The sequence below is a fragment of the Haliaeetus albicilla genome, chromosome 26 (assembly GCF_947461875.1).
Source record: "Haliaeetus albicilla chromosome 26, bHalAlb1.1, whole genome shotgun sequence".
Lineage (NCBI taxonomy): Eukaryota > Metazoa > Chordata > Aves > Accipitriformes > Accipitridae > Haliaeetus > Haliaeetus albicilla.
Window position 1 is genome coordinate 7,117,195 of NC_091508.1, and position 21,806 is coordinate 7,139,000.

Sequence of the window (21,806 nt, forward strand, 5' to 3'; positions counted from 1 at the left end):
GACAGAACTGGGTGTGTGGACAATTCGTTTTTTAGGGCTGTTAAGCATCTTAGGCTGAGCCTGGACTTCATTGCTCTGTCACAAAAAAAAGATTGCAGATAATGAGCTAATAACACTTCACTTTCCCAGCCTGCTTTGCATCTTCAAAGGGCTCCACAAGAACAAACTAATTAACTGTCCAGAGAAGAAGCTCATGACTAAGAGCTGAGAAACCATGTGAGTCAATCCACTTGCAACAGCTCTTTGCAGATTTCAGTAAAAACTCATTTTGGAGGAAGGTCTGTTTACTGGCCTGACTGGTCACACCAATCCCCAGCCACATTCCAGGGGTGTGAGCGGTGCAGATGGACCCAGCCCCGGAGAAGCCCCACCAACTTCAAAAGAGCAACACCTCGACAGGAATGCCCCAAAACCAACCATGTGGCTTCCTCCTTTTAATTTGCACACGCACTCGGCGCGAGTTGAAACTGCTGACCTAACAGTCCCTTTGCAAACCTCCACAAAATGAGGGTGCATCCCGCTCTGCATGGCAAGACTTTATTTGCAGACAGCCTTTTTCCAAGACCATTAATTCAGAAAGAACACTCTGTACCAAGGTCTATTAATGGAGAATTATTTTTCTTTAATGTAACCTTGGGTGCTATGAAGCTGGCCTTGGAGATGTGTCTCCAGCTTGAGGAGCTGTGTTGAAGTCCCAGTTTTTATTCCTTGCTTTGGGCAAATTATTAAGCTTCCGCAAGAATGTGACTTCTCTTGCAGGTCTTTGGCTTTTGGGGAATGTGGGTCCCATTTACTTGAGCAAAACAGAGATGAGAACATCCTTTTTTCTATGGGTAAATGAACTCAGAGACCCAGCCCTACGAAAGAATTCAGACATTTCAGGCCAAGAATTTTGTCCTGGAAACTCCTGCCTAGCTGCTTATATTTCCACCAGGAAACATCCCTGGTCTTCCTCTAAGTCAGAACCTCTAAAGGACAGACTAAATTAAACCCAGTTTGCCCAGATCCTCAGCAAATTTCAGCCCACAGGTTGTGAGGGACTGCTGGGGAGGAAATGCAACCTGGGGGCTTGCTAAAGGGTAGGTGCCTTTCCAAGGGAGACACCAAATCCCAGGACACACTTCAGAGATGCCAACTTCACAATACCTCAGTCCCAGGGATGCTGGGATTTCAACGTACAATCTCCCTGCTGTAGCGTAGGCATCCATCCCACCCATCACAGGCTGCTGAGGACCCTGTGATGAAGCACTCGCTGCCCCTCTGTTTTGTCTAAGGCACTAGAAAGACCCATTCAAAACTGCAATTTCCACTAAAGGATTCAGGTGCCTTAGAGAAAACTTTCTGTAGCTGTAACCCTCACATCTGTGAGGGAGGTCTTATGGGCCAAATGCTTTTCCATAGAGCACAGGGTCAGATTTCTAAAATATCTGTCTCAGAACACAGAGGTCTAGGTCAAGAAAAAAATCTGTGGAAGAGTTTTGCGCCTATGAGAGCCTGTATCTTCACAAAACATCCAGGGCTGGTATTTATGCTGTACCCCATCTGCATGGAGACACCCACAGCTGGGACTTGTAGCAGGCAGTGATTGCACCCACCTGGTTCCTCGCCTGGTTCGTGGGCAAAAGCTCTGGGGGCTTTTGCATCACTTTTACTTCTTCCCAAAAGAGAATGTCTTCCGAGTTGTTTATTGGTTTGCGTGCCAGTAGGTAGTCCTGCCCTTAGCCCAAGGGCCTGCAAGGTGCAGTTGGGATTTTTCTGCAGCCGCCAAGAAATGCCAACGATTTCTAGAATCCTTTAGTTACTCTTCCTTCACAATAATGATGTTTGGATGGCTGCAGTTAATCACAGGGCTCAGGAACTTATGGGACTAATTGCCCCATCAAGCAAATAACCAGGAGCTGGTTCCCATCCTGCTGCAGTGTGCTCCTTCCAGCCAGGACCCCGTCTCCCTGGCTTTGCCCTGCCAGGTCACACAACGTTGAATCACCCTCTGGAGATGCTTAACTCTGCCCCACTGCCAGGAGAGACCTGGATTTGAAACCAGGCCATGAGTACATCTGCTAAGCGTCTCTGTGAGCTGGGATCAATTTGGACCTACAGTGCCTGATTTACTCCATGAGGCTGGAGGAGTAGCAAGTTGAGCCCTGGCTGGAGCTGATGGTCTCCAGGGATCCTACGGACACATCTGGACCCCAGCAATGCTGAGTTCTCCTCCATGCTGTGGCTGCTCCACCACAGAGCCTTTGGTACAGCCAACCCAACTTGGCAACCATGGAGGATGTGCTCTGGGCAGCAAGACAGGTGATGGGGACCTCCATGAGATGCTCAGCCCAAGGGAGGAGACCTGTCCTCTTGATGGGGCCCTTTGGGACCTCTTCCAGCACCCAGAAATGCTTCCTTAGTCTTTGCCAAGATGATTCTGCTTGTAATTATTATAAAGTGTTTGAAACACTGGCCTGGACAAAAACGCTGAGGTGGAAAACTTCTCAAAGCCAAATATTCCCTTTGCAAAATATGTTGGTCCAAAAATCAGCAGAATTTGAGAATGGCAAAACTTAGCAGAATTTCATATTCTGTCCATTTCATTTTAAGGTGTGGCATGGCACCCTGTTAATACACTGACAGGTCATAGTATAGCATGCAACGCCACCTGAAAAGTTACAATAATTGCTCTATTTTTACAGCTAATCAACAGCATTTGCTTCACAGTGAAAGATCAAAGTGTTTCCCTGGATCAAAGTGTTCTGTCTGTGTCATGATATCAAAGTTAGATTTATTGCTCTGTGAAGGCACAACTGTGTTTATTTACAGGTGCAGATAAAAGGCATGAGTGGCTCACAACACTTCCGAAACCAGGAGAGCACCATCAATGGACTAATTTCAATATTGTACTGCGCCACAATCTAACAAATCAGTTGTAGTGTGTAGCATTGGTATTATAAACCAGCATCATATAGAGAGAGTACTGAATGCTGCAGCTCTGCTAGGCTTAAAAACCAGAGCTCAAAGCCACGCTCCTATCAAGTCAAGGAGAGATAGGAACTTGAATCTTCCACCTCACCAGCAACTGCTGTAACCTCCGAGCTGTTAGATAAAGGACGTATTGCCTTCCTCTGCTGCTCTTCCCTCCTCCTCTGTGTCTTTTGTTTAAGGCTCAGGCTCAGAGGCAAGCTGAGCAAAAAACCCATCTGCTTTGTGCAGGTGCTGAGCTGCTCAGCAGCATCAGGCTTCATCAGCATGAACACCAGCAGCCACAGCATGCAGGCTGGTAGCAAAGAGCAGGGAGGGATTAGGCAGGCATGATGGCATCTTGAGGTAGGGGTCAGGCACCCCCAGGCACTCCTGGGTCTGGCAGTGCACTTAAATAATCTGCAGCAGACCAACTTTTTTGCATATTTCTTTCATGCAGGAAGACACACAAAGAGAATTGCTGTGTAATGAGGATTTTCCCAGGCACAGGTCATGCCAGGTCTGAAGGCAAAGCCTGCAAGTTCACACTTCAGCATGCATTTCCATCTCTTTCAATTTCCTACAGGCCCAAATTGGAGCTTATCTGAACAGGACACATATCATGTGCTGGGTTCATGCAGTGAGAGTACAGGGTGCAGGACCTTGCTTTTGGCATAGATGACAGCACTTTGTGAACAAAATCACATCCCTCGTTAAATGAGGTCATGACTGGATCTTTGACCATCAACAGACTTACGACCTGAGCACTGCCATCTGAGAGAATAAGACTAAAACTCAGCATTGCATCCACATGCCCTTCGGACCACCCCACCTGCTTCTCCAATGAGGCTCATCCAGTGTACACACTCAGGCTCCTCTGGTCCAGCTGTCTGCTGCCAGCACAGCTCCTGAGCCCTCTGCTTCCCCTGCCGGAGCACAGACTCAGGCAACTGTAAGTGAACGATACCCTAAAATGCATGCCCTGCCCATGTCCTGGGACAGCCCATCCACTAGGACTGCCTGGGGGATGCCACGGGCACAGTTCCCCTATGCCCATGTCTGCTGTTTCACCTTCCTCTGGAGGTGCGTTGCAGGATCCAGCACAGCAAGCTCTGTGTGTGCGTGTGCCTACAAGTACCCGTGACTGCATCTGCATGTGTGTGCATGTGCACACGTGTCTGGGACTCTGCATGTACATATGTGTGTGCATTGGTATGCAAGGGAGCACACAGCCCCCTTCCCTTGTGGGGAGCAAGGCAGCAGGAGAGTAGCAGAGGCAGGAATATTCTGAAGATACCCGGCCTCAAAGCTGCAAATGTGGGGCTCTGAGACCCGCCTCCTATGGGTTTACCTGGAGATGATACCGTGGGAGACACTGCTAAAGGCTTCGGCTTTTGTCTCACAGCTCACTGTTTGCTGCAGGGCTTTGTGCACCAGCTAAGCACAAGTGAATTTGGTCTCCATGTGCCCTTTGGGAGGGGAGATGGGTCAGGATCTGTGCAGCTGAGGCCAACAGTGGGGTGCAGGAGAGGGAACAATTCGCTCCAGTGCTCCAAACCTCCCTGAGATCTGTACCGTCCCTTGACCTGGGCACTGCCTGTGACTGCCAGAGCCACCTCTGCAGAGGTTGCTGCTCCTGCAAACCATCACAGCAGCTTTGGTGCTCAGCACCACTCCAGGTCAGAATATAAGGTGCAGCACCACCTTTAACAGTCATGGACCTTATGCATCCACTGCTGGTCAAAGGGCTGATCACAGCTCCCATTGGGTCTCAGCATCTCTGTGCTTCTGCCAGTGGTTGCTGCCCTGCACTGAAGAAGAGCACAGTTTACACCTAGGACTTCAGCTGAAACCTGGGCATGAGAGCACATGCAAAAGCAATGATTCAGACATCACCAGGAAGCTTATTTTCCTTCCACTAAGTGCCAATAAAATGCTGCTTCCAGACAACAGCTAAAGCCTCTTCCTTTCCATCCCAGAGCATTGTTGCCTGCTTTGTCAGCGGGACTTGTCTCATGGACATGGGTCATTGCGTAGATGCTAAACTGCGCTTGTGGTGCATTAAACACTTCATTGATGATTTAACACATCTGTGGAATCAGCATAAACCATGGGTGACTTTAACCAATTAAAGGTGATTAATTGATACCTATGAATTAGCTGCTATAGGCAGTGATTTACAGGGCTAAGGTATTAAATGAAACTTAAAGTTTTATAAGGCATTTAAAAATAATCATAAAAAACTAGCAAACGTCAGATGTTCACACGAACAAATGGACCTGCCCTGCAGGGGAGTGTGCTGAGGAGGGCCATTGCAAAGAAAAAGATGTCTTGGGACTCTGAAGATGAAAGCTCCAGGTCTGGAAGATGTTTCAAAATTCAACATTTACATCCTTTTCCTCTCTTTTAAAATACAGCCTGTTGTTAGACCTGACCTTCAAAAAATCAGAGGTTGTACTTTTTAATTTTCTGCAGATTTTTGTTGGCATTTTGCCTTGGCTTGAACTCAAGGCTGGGCACCTCAGCACTTCACCTGGGGGCAGTGGCACCATGGATCAGTGCAATGTGGTCACCCTGTACCTGACGCTAAGGTTCATGGATGGTGAAAATGGTGAACCCCACACCACGCTCCAAAGGACGGGCAATGGCTACTTCCCGTAGCAATGGCATCCAAGACCACCTACCCCGTGCTCTACAGAGCTGTGCTGCCCTTGAACACCCTGGGTGTCACTTGAAAAATGTACCCCATGGTGGGCTGTGCCTGGGCAGTGGGGACTCTGTGTGCCAGCCAGGATCCACTGCTGGCACGAGACTTGGTGTGTGTGTTATTCTGCCGGTGCTGGCATCCCCTCTCCAGCCCCAGAGGACTCAAGTCCCCTGTCCTGCACCTGGGACCCTGGACACTGGCTCCCCCAGGGAGCAAAGCAGGAGAGGCAGAGCAGCCTGTGCTTGTGCGGTGCCTTGGGCAGGCTCTGTCCTCCTGACACACACCCTGACACCCACTCCGCTCTCCTCCACACGCTGCTCTTGCTCACACTCAATAACCCATGGGGCCACCCCAAATTAGTGTTGTGCCTGATGGGGGAATCAACGCTCCAGCATCTCCAAGGTGGGGGTGAGGGGATCCTTCATCATGTCCCCCAGCTGATGGGGCCATCAAGAGGCTCCACATTCCCCTCTGGTGAGGTACACTGGGCCCTGGCAGCATTTCAGCTTCAAGAGCTGCCGCTCTGTTGTCCCACAGGTCCTTGTGGACCACTGCAGCTACATCATGGACCATAATGCTGGTAGCATGGGCACATGCATGACCCTGGGTCCTTGGGACATGCATTGGCCAGGTGGCCCCAGGACAGCAATCCCAGAATCTCATGTGCTGTCCAGAGCATGTTTGGCTAACGTGACCTGATCAAAGACATGAGCAGGCTGTTTGCAGCTGGAGTGGCAAGACCAGGCTCTACAACATCTGCATTTCACTGTGGCTTTGCCTCTGGGAGTGGTCTTGGGTCTTGAGTAGGCAGAAGAGAGCATGAGGCTGCCTTACACATAGCTCTGGTTTAGCACAACCACAGTCCAAAACATGAGCTCACTATTTTACCAGCACCTTCTCGGTAACAAACGCATCCTCTTTTGCATCCATTCCACTGCATGGGGATGGTGGTACCCTGGGGAGGACGCTGGCATGGGGCTGCATCACCAGACCACAAGGTGCACATGCTTGTGAGACCTGGGCACAGGTGTGCTGCAGTCTGGTCTCATGCAGTAGTGCTGGGACACCCGTGGTGAACACCAGAGGAGGCAGCTTTGTACCCTGGGCTGGCAGCAGCCTCTGGAGCTTTGAACTCTGTCCAGCACATTGCCATCACTCTGGGGAGGGCAGAGGCCTCCTGTGCCATACTGTGCTGTAGAACGAGCCCTGCATTGCACCCATCAGCGTGCACGTTTCACTGCAGCACCTGCCAGCATCTCCATAGAGGAGCCAAAAGGACCCTGTCATCCTGCACTGCACAGACTGTGTGGCACACAAGCTGATCCCTGTCTGGTGCTTTGGCTGAGACACCGAACTGTGCTGGAGCAGACACTGTTTTCGTGTGCTGTGCTCCAGAGTGGTGCTACACAAGAGAATGCTCCTCAAAGCACCACGGCATGGAGGAAGTTTGCATGCTATGGCAGAAGGTGCTGTTCCTCTGCAACATGCTAGAGGAAGCTACACTTCATAGCTCCTGGGAAGATGCCCTGCTAGGGAAGGGCAGAGCTTCTACCCCTCATACCAAGCTCCAGAGGACACTGGTGCTTTGATCTGGCATCCAGAGGTTCTGCTGCCCATGGGGACATTGAGACTGCACAGCAGTGCTTTAGGACACTAGTACACTGCAAATCTCCACAATGACACAGCACTGCGAAGTTGTTAGCACCCTGCACAACCCTCCAAAAGCTGCTGCCAGCGGTCCCTCACTCTGCAGTGCACAGCAGCATGGCCTGTCCCTGACCCACTCCACTAACCTGAGACTCATCCACTTGCAGAACATGTGCTATACATGGCAGAATGGGGATAGCATGCCTGCACATCAGAGCTGCTTACCAGCATACAGCACCCTGCACTGCCCTCCAGCAAACCTTGGCACAACATACTGCGCCATTGCAATCATCACGCAGCCCATGCAACACTTGGGATGATGCCAGCACCCTGTCAGACCCTGGAGAAGATCCCAGAGTGCTCTGCCATGTCCCAGAGGATTTCTGCGTCCTGCACCACACTCTGCCATGCCTGAGCATGGCAGCAACCCGCTCACAGTGGAAAGCCACAGACACCAGTGAGAGTGGGAACAGGGGAGGGTCGGTGGCAGGGCTGGGTGCTGACTCAGCTGTTCTGGCACAGCTGTGCCACCGAGCACCGGGAGCAGGGAGGCAGGTGCTGGGCGGGGAGGGTGCGCGCAGGTTTCGGCCCTGGCGCGCAGGGAACCAGGCTGGCAGGGGGCCAGCGCACTGCCGAGACAGGCAGTGCTGTGGGAAGCAGGGAGTGCCTCTGTACCCCCACCCTGGGCGCTGCCAGCCCCGCAGGGACGGGCAGAGCGGCTGCAGTGCCTCTCTGTGGCACCAGGCACTGGCACTGGCAGGGCCCTGCCTTTGCCTGCCAGAAAGGTTTTGAGGGTGGACCTTCAGAGCCTGGGAAAAGGGGATATTTTTTTCGAAGCCAGACGTACCTTTCTGCCCCAAGCGCTCCTCTCTCCCGGGGCCATGCATCAGGCAGGGTGGAAATGTCACTTGCCAGACCTTCACTCAGCTACCCTCCAGGTATTTCAAGTCCCAGCACTGCCACCCTCCCCAGCTCTCCCCTTTTACCCCAATAAGGGATCACGTTCATCCTTCCACACCTTGTTTTTGAGGAGGCAGGTGATAGGGGTTGCCCTCCACTTGCTGCCTCACTGAAGCTGAGGCTTCCCAGAGCCTTGCTCCCCAAAACCTGATGCTATGTGTTGATGTGAGCAAAATAAGTGGTCATCCAACAGGCAGCACAAGGGAGAAACCTGCAGGATGCCCCCACATCACTGGGTCTGTGATGGAGAGGACAGACCACCCCAGCAAGAGGGGACACAAAATGTCTTGCCAAGGGACAAGAAGCCTTTGAAGATCCACCATCCTGTGCACCCATCCTTTCCCTACTGCTCTGGGAAATGCCTTATGGATGCTGTTCAACAGCAGCATGGGACAGCTTGCCCCAGGAAATGGTCATGCAAGCCTAGTGTCTTCTGCTGGCTGACAGTTCAGATCCATGCACCAGCAACACTCGGGATTATGCAACTGATGTGCCCCCATGGGCATTGCATGTGGGAGCATGCTACAGCGATGCCTACAGCTAGGTGAAAGAGATCTGTACCCCTGAAAGGACAGATAAATGGTCTCTCCACACTGACTCATCTCAAGTCTTCGTTGCATGCTGTCAGAAACACGCAGAGGAGGCAAACACATTTGGTCTTGGCCCTTTAGGAAGAGGTGCAAATAGGAATAAAAATGGCCTGGAAGAAGTGTTTGTGACTAATTCATGGAATAAGAGGCTTGGAAGCAGTGGCCCTATCCATACTCTCCCACAAGGCCAACCCTGACACAGAGAGGAGTGAAGGGAGGGCTCTAGTACAGCAAAAGCAAGAACTAAAGTGGCCACTACTAGGATTGCCCCAAACTTCAGCAGGAAAAGCAGGTTAGACCACTGAGGTCTGTTACAAAACCTCCCAAGGACTGCAGGTGTGAGATGCTGTGAGGCAAGGGGACATGTTATTCGGGAGGTCCTGGATGGTTGCTGCATCCTCATATGCCCCAAGAAGCAGGTGTGCAACTGCATTTGCTCAGTCGAGCTCTGCTGAGACTCTCCTGTGCCTGTTTCCTCTGGGCTCAGAGCTTCAGGATGGAGACAACACCTGCACCCCCTCACCGTTCTCTTTATTTACAGACACAACATTAACTGGGGGCATGGAGATGAGAAACGGCACCACGCGAAGCATCTGCCCACCCAGACAGAACTGTGCCTGCAGCAATGTCTTTGCAAGCTCTGTGCAGTGGGAGGGAGAGTGGGCGCATGGTGCAGGCTCCACGATGTGGGCAAGCCAGCTGGTCAACCAAAAGGCAATATACCTCTCCACGGCTGAGCCTCCTTTGCCTTCTGAGTCATCTATTTCCACCGGCCGCCCACCATGGTCTTCCCACGGGCAGCCTTTGACCTGGAAGGGAAGCAGAAAAGCACATGCAAAAAGGCATTAGTGACCATGTAAGAGGGACAAGGTGGGTGCTATCAGCAGTCCTGCAAAGAGGACCAAGCCATCTCCGGTTGATGCTCACTGCCCTGTGGGTAAGGTGGTCTTCAGTGGCCCCAGGTAAAACCTTGGGTCCTGAGTCAGTCTATGTGTTTTGGGACTCTATGGGAACAAGTTCATGCATTTTGCCAGGTGTTTCCAAGGACGCCCAATTCCCTTCTCATGCTTCTCCCTCCCAAGGATCCTTCAGAGAAGAATAGTTGGATCTCTGGTTGCAAAGGGATAACAATGGCTGCAGGATCCTTCTTCCAAGAGCCCAAAGCTGTGAAGCTGTTAGCCGGGACCCACCACATCGCTTTCCTTAACGAACATCAGGGGAACAGGCACTGCTCTGGGCATGGGTCAGTAGAGACGAGGAGGAGGCTTGGGTGGACAGTGAAGGGCATTTCTGGCATGTCATCATGAGAGTCACCAGCACAACTTTGGCTGCCAATCCTTGGCATTGCCTCCTCCCTCAACCCTACTGCTAGCCTGATGTCAGCCCCAGCGTCCATGCAGTATCCATGCAGTGGGAGACACACAGCAAGCAGGGAACACCTGTACTCACCCTTTGCTGCAGTAACAGGCCGTGTTGGGGCAGAAATGAAGAGAGATTTGGTGTAAGTGGGCGGGAGATGCTGCTACCTGACACATGGGGGAGGCTGAGCACCTCTCGTGTGAGATGGCAGGGCGGGATGGGGATGCAAGAGCAGCATGGTGCTCCTGAGGGTGGGGTTAAACACCCACCTCCACCCTCCTACAAAGGGTCCCCCAGTCCTGTGGAACATGGGCACAGGAACAGGCTCCCCTGACCTTGCGGGGCTGCAGAGCTCCCACAGCCTGTGGGATTTCCCCTCCTACATGAGCTGGGATCTCCAGCACCTTCCCTGAGATACTGGGTACAGCCACTGCAGGGATGGGGGCAGCTGGAGGCTGGCAGGACCCCACAAGACCCAAGGCTCTATGTGCAGAGGTGGGGTCTAGCCGGGGTCCATCCCCAGCTGGGATCTTTGGGCCAGGGGGAAGCTGGTGGAGGTGGGAGGCAATGGGGGTCTCTCAACAGGAGCAAAGCAGCATGGACCAAGGTCCCTGGGCCAGACCTGCAGGTCCATGAACACCGGGTACCAGTGGGACCAGAGGCAGGAGTGGGAAGGACAGGAGGTGGCTCTGCGAGGGTGCAAGAAAGCCAGGAGATACATAGGGAGGGAATTGGGGCCAGAGGAGCAGGGAGCTGGAAGGGCAGGAAGCATCAAGAAAGGATGCTCAGCCTGCCCGAGGACTTACACTTTCTGGTGGTCACTAACGCGGTTTCGGAGGACATTGATCTGCAAGAGAAACACAGGCAGCTGGTGAGGCCTGGCAAGATGCCCCACGCCCAGCCAGAGACGAGGGTCTGGGCAAAGATGCATCACTGCTCTCTCTTCCCCAGTGGTTCTTGCATGGGGTTTAGCACAGGGCCATGATGTGCAGCACAGTGGGAAGCCTGTCACAGTGCAAAGCACACATCTCCAGGAGCTGGGAGGCCACAGGACCACCACACAGCCCCTTTCACCAGCTGTCACATCGTCCAGCATTTCATAGCTGTGTGCTCAGCCTTGCCAGGGTGGCTGGCAACCACTGGGAGGGTTGGTTTGATCCTGGCTCATCTCCAAAAGGGAGGCAGATGTGGCTTTGCTTTCAGTGTTGCAGAGCCTCTTGAGTGTTTGTCACCCCATGCAGAAGGTGGAGCACAGTCCTTTTCTGGTGCAGCCAGCTTTCCTGTTACACCACCATCAGTCAGACAACCCACCTCATCTCCCACATTGGGAGCAGAAGGAGCAGCCAGGCACACAGAGGCTGAGCAAGCTCATGGAAGACCTTGCGGCTCACCTCATATTTTTGCCGCTTGAACTTTTCCTGCAGATCAAATTTCTCAGCCTCCAGATCACGAATGGTTTGCCATAGCTCCTTGGCCTTGTCCCTGTGGGAAGAGCCGGCTGGTGTCAGTGCAGAAAAGGGATGAGTACCTCAGGGAGCTCACTGCAGGGGACAGGGCAGTGATGGCACCATCTCGCCTGCTCCCCCAGGACGGGTCTCTGCATGCTCCATGCCCAGAGGGGGATGTGTTTGCCTGGCAGTGATGCCAGTCCACGAGTGGACCAGTCATGGGTGAAGTCGGGACATATGGGGACATGCATGTCCCACGCATGTGAGCGTGGCTCCCTCTGATGGCCAGCCTGTCAGCAGCAGCCTGGCAGTGGTGGCCCTGCAGAGCAACAGAGCCCCCGTCTTCCAGCTATGCCATCACCCTCTTGTCTGGGCTGCAAGCCCCAGGCAGCCTGCACCAGCCCAGGATCCTGCCCCAGGAGGTGGGACCCAAAGCAGAGCCCCTGTCCTGGACATCCCTCCTGCAGCCCATGCTCACCTCAGCTTGTCTTCGTTGAGGTGGTCGATGTTCAGGGGCTTCCGCCGTTCACTGAGGATCTTCTTTTTCTTTTCCCGCTCTGTTTGCTTCTTCCCACCCTTTTTCTCTGACTGAGGAAACCATCAGTCCATTGGAGGGAAGGAAATCTGCCCAGCCTTTGCTCTACCCTTATCCCCAGTTCTGCCCCCAACACCCTCAGCTTTTGGGACTCCAGAAGCACATGAAGTACTCAAGGAAATTTTGGCAATAGTGGACAAGACCCCCCCCATCCCTGTCCCTGAGGTGTGGCTGGACCCACCCTGGCCAGCATCTGCAAAGCAGAGCTCTCAACTCAACTTTGGCCCTCTGACCACTGCTGTGACCCAACAACAGTGGCCTATCTTCTTCTGCTTGTAGAAACCACAGTCTACCAACACTGAGAACATGCACAGTGCTGTGAGGCTAACCCATGGCTGAGCCCTTCCTAGGAGCACCAGTGGCTTCACCGCAACCACCCAGGGCAGGATCACACCTTCTGCATGTAGCCTCCAAAATGCAGCATGTTGGAGAAAGCTTTCTTCTTCCGCGCTTCCTCTTCAGCCTTCTTCCGTGCCTCCTCTTCCTCTTTGCGAGCTCTTTCTTCCTGCCAGGGTCAGAAGCAGACGGACAGAGACCTCATGGACCAACTTGCATGCAACACACAGTTCATGCTCCCATGTGCTCCATGGCCAGGCTTGTGCTACCCAAGACCAGTCCAAGCCCCCCCATCCCTGGAGGGAGACTCACGGCCATGCGGGCTTGGCGCTCCTTCTCCCTCTCACTGCGAATCCGCTGCTGCTCTGCCCTCTCTGCTCGCCGCTGTTCCTGCAGAAGGAGAGGACGTTGGCTTGGACACCCCAGGGAAACTGCATCTTCTTTGTCCCTAGGGACACATCCCTGACCCCAAAAGGCCTGAGACCCCCAAGGGCAGATCTGCTGCTCCCACGCCTCCCAAGGGAGCATGTGGACTAGTGACCATGGGGGAAGGTGCATCTCTGTTAGGCACCGCAGCATCGCAGCAGCCAGACCAGGGGCTTCCCGGGCACTGGAGTACAAAATCTGGCTCAAATCTCAGGCTCTGTCTTGCAGGGACATGGGATATCTCAGGTCTTGCTGTCAGGACTGTGGGGAAATGATCGCGCCTGTGTGCCCACAGGGGAGAGGGTGGCAACAGCAATAGAGGGGAAAGGCTGTAGGCATACAATCCTGTCCTTGAGGGACATGAGCTCCTCTTCCTCCTTTTTCCTGCTTTCAAAATGGGCTTCAATGAGGGCCTGCAGTTCATTCAGGTCCTTCTCCATGCGCTTGCGGTGGATGTCCTGCACCGGATAGAAGCACCGGATAGAAACTCACATGAGTGAAGCCCTCCAGGAGCTGCAGAGCTGCTGGGCACAGTGGAGGAGCAACGTGGGGGGGTCAGCTCCCAGGGCTTGATGTTGACTGCACTACTTACGTCAAAATCCAGTCGCTCGCCATCTGGGATTTTGGGAGGCACCAGGTTTGGCATGAAGACCCTGCAATTGAAGGTGAGCAGGAGGATGGTGAGCCTGCAGCAGATACCTGGGACAGGACAGTGCCTTTCATCCATACACTGATCTACCCAGCCCTTCTCTCTGAGCCTCACAGTCCCCAGGGATACAGAGTGAGCACATTTTGAGGACAGGGAAGTGTAATGCTGCTTGCTGGAGGTTGCCAGCTGGACAGCCTCAGAGGAAGAACTCTGGCATTCCCGGGAAGCGCTCCAAGGCACCCGCATGTCTGGAATAACTCTGCAAGCTGCAGGCAACTTGGCCATGACCCTTTGCCAGGCACCCTGTGGTTGGCAGCCACCCCACTGCTCACCCAAAAGAGCACAGAAGAACTGCCTGCTCCAGTGTGACCTGACACAGGGAGCTGGAACCATCCTCTCATCCTCTGTGGGCTTGAGGGAGGGCAGGAGATGCTCAGTAGGGGCACATAAAGACACAAAGGAATGAAGAGATCGTGGCTGAGGACAGATCTGCCTCCCAGACTGCAGCATCCTGGGGTCCATGAGGACTCACAGGTTCCTGGCAATGGTTCACGGCCCCGCTTCTTCAGGCAGGTGCTCCTGTCCCAGGGATGCTGGCACTCATGCAAATGCCTGCTTCATGCCAACCATGGCCAGGAGCATATTGGAGAAGCAAGACCCTGGCTGTGCCATGGACCATGTACCCCAGGCTGGGGTGCACACAGATTTTTTCCAGCTGCAGGGCCACAGGGCAGCTGGGCCTCCTTCAAGGAGCACACAAAATGCTTCAAGACCTCATTCTCAGGATCTTCTTCGTATTCTATGTTTATCTGCCTGTTTCTCTCCCTTTTTCTTTCCATGTCCCAGTCCCCACCCAGCTTTCATGCTTGAGGCTTCACTGTCCCATGCCCTTTATGGATCGTGGTGTTAAGCCCATCACATGGACCTTCTGCCCTGGCACAGCTCCTAGTTCAGACCTTGCACCAAAGAAAATGCACCGACACTTACTTGGGCTTTGGCTTCGATTCACCTGCGGGTCCCCAGGAGCAGGAGAGAAAAACGTTAGTGTCACAGAGGCATTTGCTTCCACACCTTGACACAAACCCCACAATACTGAACTGAGCTACCCCTCTCTCCCAGAAGCACAGACTGCACTGTGGATCATCTTCCAGCAAAGAGGCATGCAGTGAGGTGTCCATCTGTGTGCCAAAACCCAAGACACATGTTGATGCTCCTGGCTGAGCAGAAAGGCATTTGGTACATCCTTACACAGATGAAGGGGCAGTCCCTCCCACCCCAGAAAGGAACAAGGATGGATACTTCACCTTCCCCAGGCTCCTGCTCTCGGTCCCCCTCTCCACCTGTGGAAAACATGATGCTTTGGCTCCCAGAGGCCAGACCTGCTGTGCACCCTGCGCATGGACACCATGGGATGGTTCAGCCAAGCTGTTTCCCTCTGCCCCATGCTTATCCCCCCTGCAAAACCCAGCTCCATCCCTCCAGGATGAATGGGGAGAGAGCAGCCACCTCACAGACATCCCTCACTCACAGACAGACCAGGAGATGCCCAGGTCCTCTCCAGGAGAAACCCAGACAAGCTTTGCAAGAGCTCAGGCTGGGAAAGCAGTAGTACTACCCTCTCCTTCTGTACTTTGGGTGAATTTCTTAGCTAGGCAGCACAAAGTCATCCCTCCTGTAGGCCTCCTGCTAACGCAGCCCTGGTGGAGGATGGGACCAGGGCAGCTCTGCACCATTTACCACAGATTCTTTCTCTTCAGCAGCAAATGAATACAACACCAAAACCACCATAACAAGGGCCCGGTGTCTTGGGGGACAGGGAACAGGACTGAAATGGCCGAAACTCTCTCTCCTCCACTCCTGCTTTACCTTCTCCTGGTGCTTGCGTTTCATCTTCTTGTTCTGTTTCAAAAGCAATGGGAAGAATATGAGTATTTGTGGGTGAGGGCAACCACATCCCTCCAGCACAGAGGGGTCCCAGCATCCTAACTTGGGGAGCACAGCTGGTATCTGAGCATGCCTCACCAGCCATGACAGCATGGGGACACATATCAGGCAATGCCAGCTGCTCCAAAGAGGTCTCATGAAGTCCAGTGTTCTTTGGATGGTAAGACACATCAGAGCATGACCCCAGCTCTGGAAATCCCCCCTCTAAGGCTACAGGGACCTCTTGGTGGAACAGGCTTAACTTGGTTTTGGCATTATTTTGGAGTGCTGGACACAAACTCTTTGATCAGCAACAAGCAGAAGACACCATTATCCTCATGCTTGCAGCTCCAAGGCACTCAGTAGATCAGGAAAGAAGGTCTCAGTTTTGACACCTCCTTACTGGAAACCACAGATACAGGGGACAGCTGCCCCTCTGTGCTACTGGCCTGTTGTCACAGGCCATGCTGGGTCATCCCAGGCCACCCTGCTTGCCACCCCACTGAAGCAGAGCACAGCTCCAGCCAAGCCACAGGAGCTCGCTGGCAAAGCCACCACGCACCTTCTGCCTTGGTTTCTTCGGTCTCCTCCTCTGCTTCCTCTACCTGTTCTTCCTGACCTGTGGAATAACGGGCAGCATGAGTCCGACAGCAGCCGCTCCCGCTGGCTCCCTACAGATCCTGGTGTCAGGACAACTGCAGCACGGAGCTGGCTGAGAGAGAGACTCGGGGGAGACATAGCTGCAGGGAAAAGAAGCAGCAGCTCAGAAAGCAAAGGGTTTCACTCTAACCTTTACTCAAGGGCTGATCTCTATGCTTGGGCAGGGCAAAAAAAGTAAATTAAAGGATTTATAGCCACCTCCTGTTTTTTCCCTCATTCCCTCTCATGCTGTCATGCTCTTATACCTCAGGATGGGGGTGGGTGATTTCTATTGCTCTCCTCTAGCCAGCAAAGAACAAGATTGGCTGGCATTAGAGAACGTGCCTTTAGCACCTTCACAATCTTATTTATGACACTGTTGGAGCATTTTTCCACTGGAGGGAGCAGTAACCCCACAAGAGTCCTCCACTGGAGTCAGAACGATGCTGGGGCCCACAGGTCCTGGGAAGACTTGTGGTCCCACAGCAAGAGAGAAGGAAAGAAAAAGAAGATAGCAAACCACAAGTGCATTTGGTTGATAGATGTAAGAGAGAAGCCACAGACACAGGAGCAGATATGCACAGCACAGCAGGGCAGGAAAGGGGGAGTGCAAGAAGCAAGAGACAGAAGTGGAAGAATGAAAGAAAACCATTTCCCAGCCAGGGAGAGGCAAAAGACACACCAACCCACGACATATTCACAGCAGCAGTGGAGAGACGAAATAAAGAAAGGTGCAATAACTACCGTCTTCTTCCTCTATCCATTCTTCCTCTTCTGAGCCAGGGAGGAGGGAAAGGAATAAGTGCAGAGGTTAGCTGGACGCCATAAAGCTGTGGGGTGTAGCTATGGTGTGCACGAGATGACTCTAGCACAGCAGTGCTTTCCCCCTTGCGCCTCTCTTCGCTTTTATCGTTCAGGATGTTTTGCTGTGCAGCAGCCCAGGCTGCCTGGCAGTGTCCTGAAGCAGCAAGAGGCTCAGCAAAACCCAGCTGCCAAACCCAGCCCCAAATACACAGCCCAGCTGTGTCACAGAGCGGCTGCATGCACCATGGGGTTTGCTTCTTCATCGGACTGAGGCAGTTGGAGGTTTGTGCTTAAGCAACATTAATATACATTCAGCTGAGGCTCCAGGTCTTGTTGAGTTATTGGGCTCACATCTCTGCCAATGTCCAAGTCCAGTATTTCCACCCCAGTTTTGAGTCAAGGGATCACTCTGACAAAACAGATCCCAAGAAAAGTCAGGCTGGATTTGATCATACTGATATTTCAGATGGAGTAATCTAGAACATGGTCTCATCTGCCTTTCCTGGTCATGATTTCCCCATTGCAGTCAAGGAGCTTACCACCACAACCCACCCAAACAAAACACTGAACCAACAGCATTTGTTTCTTGGTCCTTGCAACTGCCAGTGAAACACCTACCTTCTTCCACATACTCCTCTTCACAGAGCACACATGCAGACAGGAGAGAGGGAAGGGAAAAAGACGCAGGTTATTGAAGCTGCTCTGACCATTTCTTAGCTTCAGCCTCAGGGCAGCCGCAGATGATCCACGTCCTCTTACCTTCCTGCTCCCTGCAAAGCACAACACAAATTTGCAGTTACAGTGATATGCTGCAATGGGGCATGTATGTCCATCAGTGGGGCCAAAGAGGAATTTCAAATTTCCTCAAGGCTGGCTTGCCTTTTTCGTAGGAATGGGCAATGACTGCTGGACAGGCTGCTGTATGGCATGCTGTAAGGCAGCAGTGGGGATGGGACAAGACCCAGATCACCCTGCAGGCAGCAGGATCTGAAGTGCTTAGCTGACAGTTCAACAGTGGTCAGAGCACAACACTGTTCTGCAGCTTGAGAATATTGAGTGACCATGGCCTGTAATCTTCGAAACGGGCCCCTCACATCCCACCTTTGCCCCATTCCTGACCTTGGGCGAGATTCACAGTCTGTCCTCAGGTGTGTCCAGGGGACACTGGGCACAGGGGTTCAGACTGATTGCCGAGACATGCGAGCCTGTCATAGCATTTAAATATAAGAGAAGGATTCAGGTCTACATCTTCTGCTGGTGGATAAGTAGGAGCTGTGTTTGGACTGGTGCCTATGACAACATAGCTTGGATATTGAGTCCCTTCTCTCTGGGGTGCAACTCATGGTCCAGCAGCCCTCACCAGCAAAAGTTGCCCTCAAATTTGGGCCTTGAGGAGTGATGCTCTGGATGTGGTGGTAAGACCCCAGCAGCAGCAGACTGATGACTTCAGCTTTTCCCAGATTTATCTGTCTCACTGATTTGGACTGCAGCAATTCTAATGCAGGGACTGTCCCTTGCCATGTATGTGCTGATACCACTCCCAAAACTCCCCACTGCTGGAGGTCTCAGCACTATCACAGCAGTGGTGCAGATGGGCACACGGTGGGGGAATCCCAAGGCCCTTTCACGCCAGGTGCTGGGGTAATGACGAGAGCCAGTGCCCTCCAAACAGCACCCCTAAGCAACGCTGCAACCCTGCGGGAAGGCAGAAATAAGGAGAAAGAAAGGGTGTTTAAAAACACACCACTTACTGCTCATATTCTTCGACAACCTCTTCGGAGTCCGACATGCCTGGTTATCTAGCAGAATTCAAGGCAGATTGGAAAAAGTGAGGGTTAGTAGCTGAGATAAGGACAAGCACAGCTTGTCCTCCAGCACCTGAGACGTGGGCACAGAGATGCTGTGTCTCTCCAAAGTGCTTGGAGCTTCAAGCTGTCCCCAGTCAGGCTGTGACAGCATTATCTCAACAGAGATAAGGCTCCCTCTTCCCCTCCCGTCCCGGGATCACAGCTTGCCCCAAATAGGAGGCAGGAGATTAGACACAGCCTCATGCAACACTGATAACTGCTGTCAGGAGCCATGTCCAGGACACACAGCTCCCCTCGCCGCAGCCATCTCAGGGTGTTCTGTTTGCTCAGGGCACGGGAAAATAACCCAATTATAATGTTCAGCTTGTTTTGCTTCCTGACTATTCTTAGCTCAGTTGGGTTATAGGAACTTGCAGGGACATCCTGTTATCTCAGGTTTACAGTCCTGCACAAGCCACAGAACTAGATCTCGGTAAGACCTTCCAGCCCAGCCTTCTAAGTGCAGAGTATGCTCTGGAAAGTGGCGATCTGGGCTCAGCAGGAGCGTGTCCTGGCCCTGAGGCTGAGGTTAGCTAAAAAGAATAATTCACAGCCTGGTTTAGCAATAGGGCTAATAACTCTGCAGAAACAGCCATGCTCATCTTCCCAGCTCACCCGTCTCCCTCCCAGCCATGGCCAGGACTTTACTCATCATCCCACCTCATTTAGCTTCCACCCAGTGCTCCACCGCAAGGTCTGCACAGACAAGCCCCATGATCAGCCCCAGCCCTGGGCATCCCACAGCAGCCCTGAGCATCAGCCCAAGTCCCTGCACAGCCTGTCCACTGCTCGCATTCGTGCCAGACCTCAGCAAAGCTGAGATGCAGCAGGACAACGCAAGGCAGCTCTAGAAATAACTTCCATGTGCTAAACCACCTGTTCCCAGAGCAGCGCCACTTCACTTCTCCTGCTGGGTGTCTGGGAACAACTGGTCCTGGCTACATCTGTTGAGTATTTATTACCCTGGATGGGTAGGACAGGCTTCAGGATCGCTTATTCAAGATGCTGAATCCAGGACTGGAATCCGCAAGCACGGGAAAGACACATTACAGGAGGGGTGCCTCTGCATACGTGTGGCTCCCGGGGGGGGTTGTCAAATCTCACTTCTGAGCAATGACTCAGAAGGTGCTTTTTGGAGACAAATGAAGTCAGAACTCAGCCCTGTCTGCCTTGGGTTCACCACCTGCTTCTGCCATCATCGTTCCCTTGCCTCTGATGCATCTGGGGCTTGGCCCTAAGCACAACCCTCCAGTACCATCCCCTCAATCTCCATTCCCCATCGAACATCAATTCCTGGCCCCACTTTTCCCCCCAGCTTGGCACGGTCCTTCTACCCCCAGAGTTTGGCTAAATCGTTTATGTGGCCTCTGAGCACCCAAGACTTCATGTGGTCCTTTCACAACACAAGAGCAGAGACTCTCTCCTGGCCACAACAGTGCAAACATGCATTTGTGGAAGCTTATTTCTACATTTCCTTTCACCTCCTCTCTCATACATCACTAGATCCCACAGAGCATTTGCTGAGGAACAGCAACAAACCCAGCACTGTTAAGGGGGTACACTAGAAAAACTAACATTACATCAGAAAGAGGCTCTAGGAAATACTTATCCATCCTCTGCACAGAAACAGATAAACCTTTCCATTAAAGCTTTGAAATCTTGTTTTGAAAGAATTAGGAGAACCCAGCAGACATATTACAGAGTTAAAGAGGAAACATTGCACATATTATTGACTGAAAAAATCTACCATAATTTGCTGTGGATAAAACGCTCCAGATATCCCTCCCACTCCTTAAAATCCCCCTGGCGGGTCACAATTCTGGGGCTGAGTTAATCCTCCACAGTTCGCAGTCTCTGCTTTCCTCCAGGCTACCCAGACATGGAGCTCTCATTTCCCAGAGTCATGTCACTGCTCCCTTCCTGCTTGGCAGGGCCAGACCAGGCACAGGAGCATCCCACCTCTAACCCACCCTGTGGGCTGCCGGTGAGCCAGGGCCAGGCTGGCCTGACTCTCCCACAGGCATTGCATCCCTCCTGTCCCCTCCAGAGACACAGGGAATAGGATCTATGAGATTCGCCCGGAACAAGGGCAGCGAAAATCCTTCTCAGCCACCTTGGCACACATCAGGGTAGTTCAAAAGGCATTGGGCAAGTTGCAAATACAACCCCCTGGAGAGGGTCCTGATGCTTTATCCGTGGGAATGCCTTCATGGCAAAAATACATCCCAGTGCAAGCGGCTGGGGAGGGCCATTAACCCTGAGCCAAATCACTTCTGGGTCTTTAACAACTGCCCTTCCCCTCAGCATCCTACGCCACGAGTGGGCGTCCCGCCGCCCCAGCCTTACCTCTGCCGCAGGACGCCGGTGAGATCCCAGGGAGCTGAGGGGAAGCTGGTGGACGTCTGGGAAATGCTCTTTGGGGGCAGGAGGCTTTAAGGGGGCTCCAGCACCCACCCCGGGGCGGGCAGCGCCGGGAGGAATGCGCCCGGCGCCCAGCGAGGAATGCAACACTTGTGAGCTGCTATTTTGGCAGCCGCAGCCCTGGCCCCCTCTGCCGCTCCCCCTTCCCCCCCAGGAGCCCATATAAGCCCAAGCTATTGTGTGGCCTCAGAGATTTGCTATTTTAAACCCTCTGGACTGAGATACGCGAGTGCCCAAGGGGCTGACACAAGCCAGCCAGCTGTCACTTTCTAGGGCCAGGGACGTTGATAAGGCAGCGCTGCCGTGAATGGAGGACTGGACCCTCCATCACAGCCCCTGACCCGGGCTTGCTCAGCCGCTGCACCAGGTCCAAGATGCTGTAATGAGAAGGGAAGAGTCTCAGGCTGCTTTTACCACCACCCCCCCCCGACATATTTGTCTCAGGTTTTTGCCTTTTTTCCTCCTGCCAGAAGAAGGGAAGCAAACTGTTCCCAGTCCCAGCCCAG

At 52.9% G+C, this 21,806-nt stretch overlaps 1 protein-coding gene across 4 annotated transcripts; it reads right to left on the reverse strand.

Annotated features, from left to right (window-relative positions):
* Positions 1 to 9,367: 9,367 nt before the first annotated feature.
* Positions 9,368 to 21,359, reverse strand: TNNT2 (troponin T2, cardiac type). Of its 4 annotated transcripts, XM_069771735.1 has the most exons (18): positions 21,226 to 21,359; positions 18,784 to 18,831; positions 17,792 to 17,802; positions 17,651 to 17,668; positions 16,973 to 17,002; positions 16,152 to 16,208; positions 15,533 to 15,565; positions 14,971 to 15,006; positions 14,654 to 14,675; positions 13,610 to 13,670; positions 13,359 to 13,475; positions 12,904 to 12,981; positions 12,650 to 12,760; positions 12,139 to 12,248; positions 11,604 to 11,694; positions 11,019 to 11,059; positions 10,303 to 10,308; positions 9,368 to 9,662 (listed from the first exon to the last, which is right to left on the reverse strand). In XM_069771735.1, exons 2-18 carry the CDS (start codon positions 18,819 to 18,821, stop codon positions 9,614 to 9,616), a joined length of 909 nt encoding a protein of 302 aa, XP_069627836.1. In that variant the 5' UTR covers positions 18,822 to 18,831; positions 21,226 to 21,359; the 3' UTR covers positions 9,368 to 9,613. The 4 variants fall into 4 exon arrangements, with proteins under 4 accessions (XP_069627836.1, XP_069627834.1, XP_069627833.1 ...); XM_069771733.1 differs by lacking the exons at positions 10,303 to 10,308; positions 17,651 to 17,668; positions 17,792 to 17,802; positions 18,784 to 18,831; positions 21,226 to 21,359 and having other exon boundaries at positions 16,973 to 16,998; XM_069771732.1 differs by lacking the exons at positions 9,368 to 9,662; positions 10,303 to 10,308; positions 17,651 to 17,668; ... (1 more) ...; positions 18,784 to 18,831; positions 21,226 to 21,359 and adding an exon at positions 10,477 to 10,642 and having other exon boundaries at positions 16,973 to 16,998.
* Positions 21,360 to 21,806: the final 447 nt, after the last annotated feature.

What these genes read in the sequence shown, in the direction of transcription:
- TNNT2 (XM_069771735.1), bottom strand. Translation starts at nt 18,821, where the DNA reads ATGTCGGACTCCGAAGAGGTTGTCGAAGAATATGAGCA. An exon ending in ATGGATAGAGGAAGAAGACG is followed by an intron (nt 16,209 to 16,972) that starts GTAGTTATTGCA and finishes GTTATTCCACAG; the next exon opens with GTCAGGAAGAACAGGTAGAG. An exon ending in CGAAGAAACCAAGGCAGAAG is followed by an intron (nt 15,566 to 16,151) that starts GTGCGTGGTGGC and finishes CTTTTGAAACAG; the next exon opens with AACAAGAAGATGAAACGCAA.